Genomic DNA, 9,317 nt, shown 5'->3' on the forward strand with positions numbered 1-9,317 from the left:
TGTCATTGCAAAACTCCTAGAATTCCAAAATTAATGATTTAGCTACCTTGTTGTAGTAATTGAAGAATCCAAAGACCTGGGCACCATGACCATAGAAGAACTTACTGGTTCTTTACAAGTATACGAAAATTGGAGAAGCTGAAATAATAATTAGTTGAACGAACTTTTTAAAGCAAAGTTTTCTGTAATAGAGAAAGATGAAAGAGTACCGTGATTTTTGAAAACCACCTCATGCATTAAATTCCTTGAAAGACTAAACCGACGGGACAACTACCAGATGCATCATGGTCGAACCCGATGGAAACGTCAGGTTATAATCCGATCGAGCCGTTAAAAAATCATATCGTTTCTCGCCACATTCTTTCTGAGAAACGAGGGGACTATCTGTATACGGTCGAAAATAAATTTTGGTCTTAGCACGTCCGATCGAGTTCGAACGATGATCTATCGAAGTAAGATCCCGAAGGTGGAACAAACTAACCTCGAACTCGGGGAGGCCGATCCGTGTCGAGGTCGATATCATTATCAAGCTCGAATCGAAATCGAACCATGATGCAGAGTAGATCTATCATGCTGATAATCCAGAGACCAACCAATATTGACCTCGAATCAATTCGAGGGCTCGAGCCAGGATCGGGCTCGAACCAAGATCAAGAGCTCGAGTCGAAATTAAGCTCAAACCAAAATCGAGGATTCTAATTGAAGAATCCAAAGACCTGGGCACCATGACCATAGAAGAACTTACTGGTTCTTTACAAGTATACGAAAATTGGAGAAGCTGAAATAATAATTAGTTGAACGAACTTTTTAAAGCAAAGTTTTCTGTAATAGAGAAAGATGAAAGAGTACCGTGATTTTTGAAAGTTCTTTTTTTTTTTTTTTAATTCCCTTAAATCCACTTTGTTGGAGCTATTGTTCCTTTGGTGACTCGAACCCACGATCCTGAGGTTATAGGTGAGGGTGCTGACCATCTGAACAACCCCTCTTATTCATTAAAGTTGTAGACATGGACGAAGTAAATCAAGATTCAAGAAAGAAGTCGAGTTAGAGTTCCTGAAGTTACAAGACCAAGTAATGATTATTTTCGCCAAACTATTAAAGATTGATATCTTTCACATCTTCTCTTGGAGCAACGAATTGAGTTTGGGGGGGAGGGGGGAGGTTGTCAAAAAATTAGACTGGGGGAGGGGAGGGGGGAGGTTGTCAAAAAATTAGACTAGATTCATCTCAAGCATGATTTTTCTTAGTTCATCTATTAGGGAATTATTGTAAAGATACATATATTCTTGTTTTCATGAACTATAGGACAGAAAGAGACTAGAATTAAAATATATTATGCAAGCAAATTGAGTGAAGTAAAGAAAAATATTTTCCTTCACTTAGCCTTCAAAAACTGATTGAGATGCATCCTCTCTCCAATATTTTAATAAAATAATGGATTAAGCTGATAAAAATCTATAATCCCCTTGGTTGGGTTGACCATTCCATTTTGACGACTCTATCAAATAACTAAAGAGAAATAATCAAACGAAACAAAAATGTTTTACATTATTTGCTCATTAGTTCTATATTTAAAGGTGGAGATTGGACCCGAGCTATCTTATAAATCATAAACGTATAAAGAGAGTACAAAATTATAGACATGTTTTGATCAACCCAAAAAATAAATCACAAATGTTTAAAGTTAGTATAAAATTATATTAGAGACATATTTTAATTAACCCGAGAACATAATCTCACAAAACATTTATACAATGACACAAGTAGATAGCTTATAAGTCGGGCGAGTTTTTTAACAAAACAACAAAGGTAAATAAATTACGGAACTGACTGAAATGGACCGGGAGTTCCATACAATATTATTGCACAAAAAGGTTCTTACGGTGCCGGGATAAATAATAACATCCCTATATAACAGTCATTCAGTATAAAAGTCAAGTTTTTCTCAAAACTAATTTTTTAAGTTATATTTTACCTCTCTATAATAATTTTTTATATATAATAGCAATAACCATATTTATAGCAGAACGCTCTTTGTAAAATTACCCCTCTATAACAACCATATAGAAGCTTCAAGATTACTAATAATAATTCTAAAATATGCACACAATCTTTTCCATTAAACAAAGTTTCTATCTTGCATAAGATATAAGATTTGAAGATTTGCACGTGATATCTTTTCCATTGGACAAATTCTAAAAAATATTTAGATTGAATTTAATTATTAAGCTCTTAGATTGTATTCAAGGGAAAACTATTAGATACTTTTTTGCTGAAAATTTAGATACAAATCTTCATCAATTCAAGCGTTATATCGCTAGTAAGAGAATGAAATTTATGAAACAAGCTACAATTACAAAGTTCTTCCATCAATCTTGAAAAGAATTATTTTTTAGCCAACTTTAAAATGTCTGCATTAAAGTTTTAATCATTATACTCTTAGTTACGAATTTATTAATAATGTATTAGCTTTTTTTAATATTTAATTAGTGAAATATGTATATTTTTTGAGATTTTAAATTTGAATAATTTTCTTATCTTTTATATGTACATTAAAAGAAAAAATATTAATTTTTGGATAATTTTTATTTATAACAGCCAAAAGATATTTAAACGTCAAATGCTGTTATAGATATATAACAATCATTCACTATAAAAACCAAAAAATATCGAAACAAACGAAACTATTATAAAGAGGGTTGACTGTACAACCTTCTATTATCAATCCCAATCATTTCTATTGGTTATATTCAACCAAAACCTTTAAAAATTAATAGATCTACTTTGTCTTATTCAACAAGTTTGATAGACAATATAAATCCATTAGAATATTATCCATTCAATTCCAACCATAAATAAGTATTTTTTCAAATTTTCTACCGCATATATTTTATTGTTTTTCAATTTTAGTTGTATGCCCATAATATATTACTCCCTCCGTTTTAAAAAGATTGTCTTAGTTTGACTTGGCACAATTTTTAATAAAGAATGAACGACTTTTGAGATATGTGATTTTAAATAAGTTATTCCCTCCGGTCCACAATAAGTGACCAATTTGCTTTTTCATTTTGGTCCAAATAAGTGTCCATTTATGTAATCAAGAAAAAATTTAATTTGTTTTTACTCTTTTACCCTTACGTGCATATCCCTAAAAAGTTTTCTTACTCTTCACATTAAATTCACTATAACTATGTGACCAATATTTAATTAAGGGTAGTTTAGTCATACTATGTATTTTTGTATAGAATTTAGTTTTTTGTTAATGAGCGTGCCTAAAGCAAACTGGTCACTTATTGTCGACCGGAGGGAGTATAATATTTATGTGGTTATAAAACTTTTGAAACTTGTGATATGAAACATGTCATAATATTTGTGTGGTTATAAATACTTTTTATTAAGAAAATATTTAAATGTGCCAATATTTTTGAAACAAACTAATAATAAAATAGTGCAAATATTTTTGATAAAGAGGGAGTAGAAGAAAAAGAAGACGAAGAAAGAGGAAGAAAGAGAGAAGAATATGGAGAAGAAGCACGAGAAGAATAAGGAAGAAGAAAAACAAGAAATTCTTGGGAAACTCTATTTTTGCACAACTTTTCTAACAAGATAAAAAAATTAATCTTAAGAAGCCCTCCTGTAAAATTCTTGAATGTCAAAATTTTATATTAGCTTCAAATGAAACTTAGTGACACTAGAATTAGATAAGAACCAATTATCTTGACAGATTGTTCTTTTGAGTTGTGTGACTATCATCGCTAAGGGTGTGATGGGATAGATCAAACCTCCTCTCCTTAATTAAAAGTTTTGGGTTTAACCTCTAAGAATGGAAAAATGTAAGAAATTTATGTACTACAGCGAAGAATTGTTTTTTAAAAAACACACACAAATGAATAGGGTTAAAAGAGGGTACCGTTCAAATTCATTGATTTAACATCGGTAGTAGTCGATTAAGCATGAAACCAACTTCTATGATCCACTAGTTATCTTGCTCTCACATCCCGAATAAGCTAGGGTTTTGAAATTAGGAAAAGAAAGATTGACCTCTATTTATTGAGAGTGTTTACCTATCACAATTTAATAGTTATTGGGCCTTGTTATCCACACACAAAATAATTTAATAATAAGCCTTTATTTATCAAATATTTGGGCCAATCCGCTATCATTTTCGGTCTATAACCAATTAAGGTAAGTCTAAATTTCAGCAGAAACCTCTAGAGGAAAGAACTTTCCCCTTTGATGGGTTATACACAATGTAAATCTAAATTAGTCGAATCAATGGGCATCGAAAACCAAATGGTTATCCAAAAAACAAAGAGTTGTATGACCATCTCATCTAAAGACTTAAAATACTAAGAGATAGCAAATTTTCAGTTTCATAGATCAAAGCACCTGTTTCTTTTTTCTTTTTAAGTTATGAAGGGTGGCGGTAATACTTGAACCTAGGATATATGCTTGCTCTAATATCTGTGACATTTCATTTAAAATTTTAAACTATTAAAAAACATACACTTTTATTTACTTAATTATATCTCCCACATATTCACCATTAATAAGTACGTTTTGGGTTCATGGAGTTCTAGTAGAAGCAAAATCCTCACACATGTTATTGTGAACTCAATCAGATTCTTATTAATCGAGCATAATCAAGAATACTTAGATAAAATGCCCTTATTATAGAGACAAATTAAGATAACAATGATTGAACCTTTCTAAGAGTCCATTGAGCTAGTGAGTGATGGAATTTCAGCAAGAATCAGAAAGAAAAACTAAACATGATCATATTTATCAGTCTTAATTGAGAGGTGTTACAAGTAGAACAGATCATATTGAAACTGATGTCTTTCACATCATATGGATAGTGGTGACAGTTCACTAGTTTTACAGAAAATATGTTTGTGTACAACATATGATATTTCAATCAAACTATATTTACAAGTTCTTGAACCCTCTTTAACCCAAAAAATAAAAAGCTTACTTTTTTTATGACACTTCAACTTTCAACGCAGTGTTCCCACTGGTCTTTTGTAAGTATACCACTTAGCTATCATGAGATAAACTCCCAAATTCAGTACACTCAGCACAGCCAAAAGATAATAGAAGTAGTCAAGGTGACCATAATTCAGGTTATCTGGTATCCAACCAGGTTTCCCATTCTTGGTTGTAGTTTTCATGACAATAGTCACAAGCAGAGAACTCAAGTAATTCCCAAGTGCAACGGTAGTCAGTGATAAAGCCGAACTCAAACTTCTCATGGCATCTGGTGCTTGCTCGTAGAAGAACTCCAACTGACCGATGAATGTGAAAACTTCTGCACAACCTATAAGGAAATATTGTGGAACCTGCCAAAATATTGACATGGGGACCTGCTCCAGTTCATAGTAGTTATGTCTTTTCACATATTTTAGCCGAAAGAGCTCCAGAATAGCTGCAGATACCATGGCAAAGATGGATATGAAGAGCCCTGTACCCATTCTCTGTAGTTGTGTCAAGCCATTCTTGTGACCTGTAATCTTCCTAGCAATTGGAACAATAACTTGGTCATAAATGGGAACCCAGAATATAACGCTGAGAGTGTCGAAAATGCTAAGTGATGCTGGTGGAATCTTGAAGCTGGAATTTCCTACGCGAGTGTCCATGGACGCTCCTTGCAACACAAACATGGTACTCATTTGACTATATACAGCACTAAATACGATCCCCGTGGCCCATATAGGTAGCAATCGTATAATGGCTTTGAGCTCCTCAACTTGGGTCACAGTGCAAAGTCTCCATCCGTCTATATTGCCTTTCATATGGTCAGACTCTGTCTGCACTGCTGCCTTGTCGAAGAAACTGCATGATAACATCAGTGTAAATCATTTGTTTCATCATTTACCATCATGGCAAATAGGAGAACCATTAAAAATGCGGAAAAAAAAAAGTTGATAGAACTCAACATTAATCAATGTGGACAGCAAAAAAATGGTCCAACAAGTCAGTGCACTGTGTACATTTTTCCAGGTCCATGTAAAGTATCACTAGAATATTGAACCATTCATTGTAATAAAGATGATCACATTAATAGTTTTTCTACCAGAGAATTCTAATTCCTAGACAGTCACTAGTTTTTTGGGCAAATGCATTTCATCAAAAATAATTATGGAAAGTTTCAAGGATATCAACAGTTGCTCACCAAAGGTCTTTTGTATGATCAAGCTTGCGACTCCCTGTGATTGCAGACTCTGCATCTGTTGTCTCATACAAGGAAGTTTTGTCTCTAGGCACATCAACTTTAAATTTTCTGAAGGACGCAACAACCACTTGACATATGCGAGTCAGAGGGCTCCCTCCAGGTCTTTGGTTGCGATACAATCGGGTCCCTGAAAAGAAGCTTACTACAGCAATGGCCATAGTCACTGCTGGAATTCCAAAACCCCATCCCCAGCCCACATTATCTTGTATCCAAACCAGCACTGAAGAAGCAATAAGAGCACCGATATTAATCGAAAAATAGAACCAATTAAAGAAAGATGACTTGTGTTTCTTCTCAACTTCATCAGCATCATCAAACTGATCTGCCCCATAAGATGAAACGCAGGGCTTAATCCCACCAGTGCCCAATGCTATGAGGTAAAGTGCAACAAAGCAAACTGCAGTTTGCACTTCCTTTGGATCACTGCTTGGCTTTAGGCCTGGGACAGAAGCTGACAATGTCAACAGAGTCATCCCCTGCAAGAGACGTATATTTATGCTTCTAAGTTCCCCATAAAAGGAATTTAAGCTGCGACTTTGATATATTTATTTATTTATTATTCTTTCATCCTTTAAGTTGATGAGAATCAATTAAAACTCAGCAGTTAAAGGTAGCACTTTGGCATATGCTCCAAAAAATTCATTTCCCCCCAGCAGAGGCGGATCCAGGATTTAAATCCTATGGGTTCAATTTTAAGATTTTTAACATTGAACCCATTATATTTTTAAAGTTATAGGTTCATATCTACTATTTTTGCAATTTTAATGAATTTTTACATACAAATTTTTATTCCGCGTCGAAAGTTATGGGTTCAGTTGAACCCGTAGCTAGTAAGCTACATCCGCCTCTGCCCCCCAGCTTATTCATCCTTTACATGTTTTTTGTGTGTGTAACATGTTTACATTGGACCAAGTTTTTCTTCTTAGTTTCCACCATAAATAAAAGTGTGCTCTCTCTAGCCATTTAAGCTTTTAGAAAAGGTGATTACACACTACAACATAGTATCAAACTAGACAAAGGTCCTAGGTTCAAGTCACTTGTAGAAAAAGAAGAAAAAAGTTCCACGTTCTTGACCCATGAAAAAAGAATCTGGCTCGCACGTAAGAGGCGTATTGAAACATAATTCAGTAAATACTAAATAAAACTATGTTCTCTCTACCCGCTTAAACTTTTAAAGGAGGCGATCACACAATTCAACACAAACAAGTTACAGAGTCTAGTGAAGAGCTAATGTACTTCAATCACTAACTGAAGACTTGATTATTGGTATATGGATCGGTCCAGCACGGATTGAAATAGGAGCCGGTTCGACAGAAAGCTTTTGAAAACGCAGTGCACAGATATAAAACTTACAATTACATAGATGATTGAGAAGCAGGCAATTGTCCAGTATCTTCCAAGATATGCATCTGCTAGAAATGCTCCAATTAGTGGTGTGATGTAGCATGTTCCGGACCAATTTGAGACATTCTTTGAAGCTGTAGCACTGTGTTGGTTGAGCCTTTTCTTGAAATACAGAACAAGATTTGTGCTCATCCCATAGTATGCCAATCTTTCACAACACTCATTTCCTGCCAAGAAATATTCCCTTCAGAAATTACTAACCATAAACCTATAAAATACTAAGGGGTCGTTTGGTATGACGGATAAGCAAAAATAATCCTAGGATAAAAATTAGTACTGCATTTTCCCTTGTTTGGTTACTAATCCTGGGATAAGTTATGACATGATTAAAAATAGTAGTAGGATAACTTATACCTGTCAGAGGGTGGGTTAGTAATCCCATGATAAAACAGTAAAATTGACAATCCCACGATTAACACAACATAGTAGCAAACAGTCAATGAGAAATAATACCAGGATAATTAATCCAAGTATAACTAATCCCAGTATAACTTGTCTTCAAACCAAACGACCCTGAAGAGTTTAACTTATGTATCCACTATCTGGTTATCTTAAACATAATTATAGGTAACATTCCATAAAAACCGGGATTAGTAACTTGAAATAAGACATGTTACCTGCTAAAACATGTTAAATTACTTTGAATATAAATTGTTTTTACTCTATCAGAGCATATAAGTTAATCCATCAAATAATGTTCTAAAAGGAGAAAAAGTGAAAAAGAAAACAAAAAATTAAGAATGTCGAGCATGAGTACCTAAGATGAAAGGGCAGGCTTTCCAAGACCCAGTTTCAGTCTTCTTAGCTGGATTATTGCGGTAATCAACTGTTCCATCTTTCGTATACAAATCATCTTCTCCAGAAACTTCTCCCATGTCTTTCTGCATACTGCAAATTAGAAGTTTAGCAGGTTGAAAACTATAAACACTCAATCAATTGCTAACCGTTTGATAAACAAATAATAAAATTTGGACAATCAAACATGAAAAGCTCAAATTACAAAATTTCTGCATGCTAATCGTTTGATAAAAAAAGCACTTTAAATAACTTGAAAACTAACAACCAGGTTAAAATCTAAACGGAGAGATATACAAAAAGGGTATAGTACATACTTGAATTCGAAAGTGTTTCTTTGGTTCCCAAAACTCAGCAGAAATGCTGTGCTAAGACGTCAAGTTAAATAGATAAAGAAGAAAAGATAATTAGATCCAAGAGTGAGCTGGATGGCCCAAATGATTCATAAATAATCCAAAAAGCTTTTGAATAAGTTGACTTGTAAACTATAGTGAGGCAAAGAGTAATTAATGTCACATTGTGTCACTCAATGACAAGTTAGTCTTCTCAACGTGCCGTTTTCACGTCACCAGAGGCGGATGGAACTAGTAATTAATAGTATTGTTCATTTGAATGTTAGTATTTTCAACAAGGAATATAAATACGTAATAGTACTACACTAAATTTTAAAATTACAATAATTTAATGTTTTAAATTAACATTAGAAATTTCGGGTCAAATTTATTTTCTGAATTTGTGTATGAACAAAGCAAAGCAATTGCGTAAAAGTTGGATCGCGATGTGTGTGTGAAACCAAAGCGTGGAAAACAAAAGTGCACAAGAAAGTGACATTAGTGAAAGTGCCAACTGGGCCAAACTGCCCATTGAAATTTCCCACTATTATAAG

The 9,317-nt window shown here is 33.7% G+C and overlaps 1 protein-coding gene across 1 annotated transcript; it reads right to left on the minus strand.

The window, feature by feature from the left end:
• Positions 1–4,756: 4,756 nt before the first annotated feature.
• Positions 4,757–9,033, minus strand: LOC107809626 (protein NRT1/ PTR FAMILY 8.1). The gene is made up of 5 exons (XM_016634286.2): positions 8,749–9,033; positions 8,394–8,524; positions 7,586–7,803; positions 6,173–6,708; positions 4,757–5,832 (listed from the first exon to the last, which is right to left on the minus strand). Exons 2-5 carry the CDS (start codon positions 8,521–8,523, stop codon positions 4,998–5,000), a joined length of 1,719 nt encoding a protein of 572 aa, XP_016489772.1. The 5' UTR covers position 8,524; positions 8,749–9,033; the 3' UTR covers positions 4,757–4,997.
• Positions 9,034–9,317: the final 284 nt, after the last annotated feature.

The sequence above is a fragment of the Nicotiana tabacum genome, chromosome 22 (assembly GCF_000715075.1).
Source record: "Nicotiana tabacum cultivar K326 chromosome 22, ASM71507v2, whole genome shotgun sequence".
Classification (NCBI taxonomy): Eukaryota; Viridiplantae; Streptophyta; class Magnoliopsida; order Solanales; family Solanaceae; genus Nicotiana; species Nicotiana tabacum.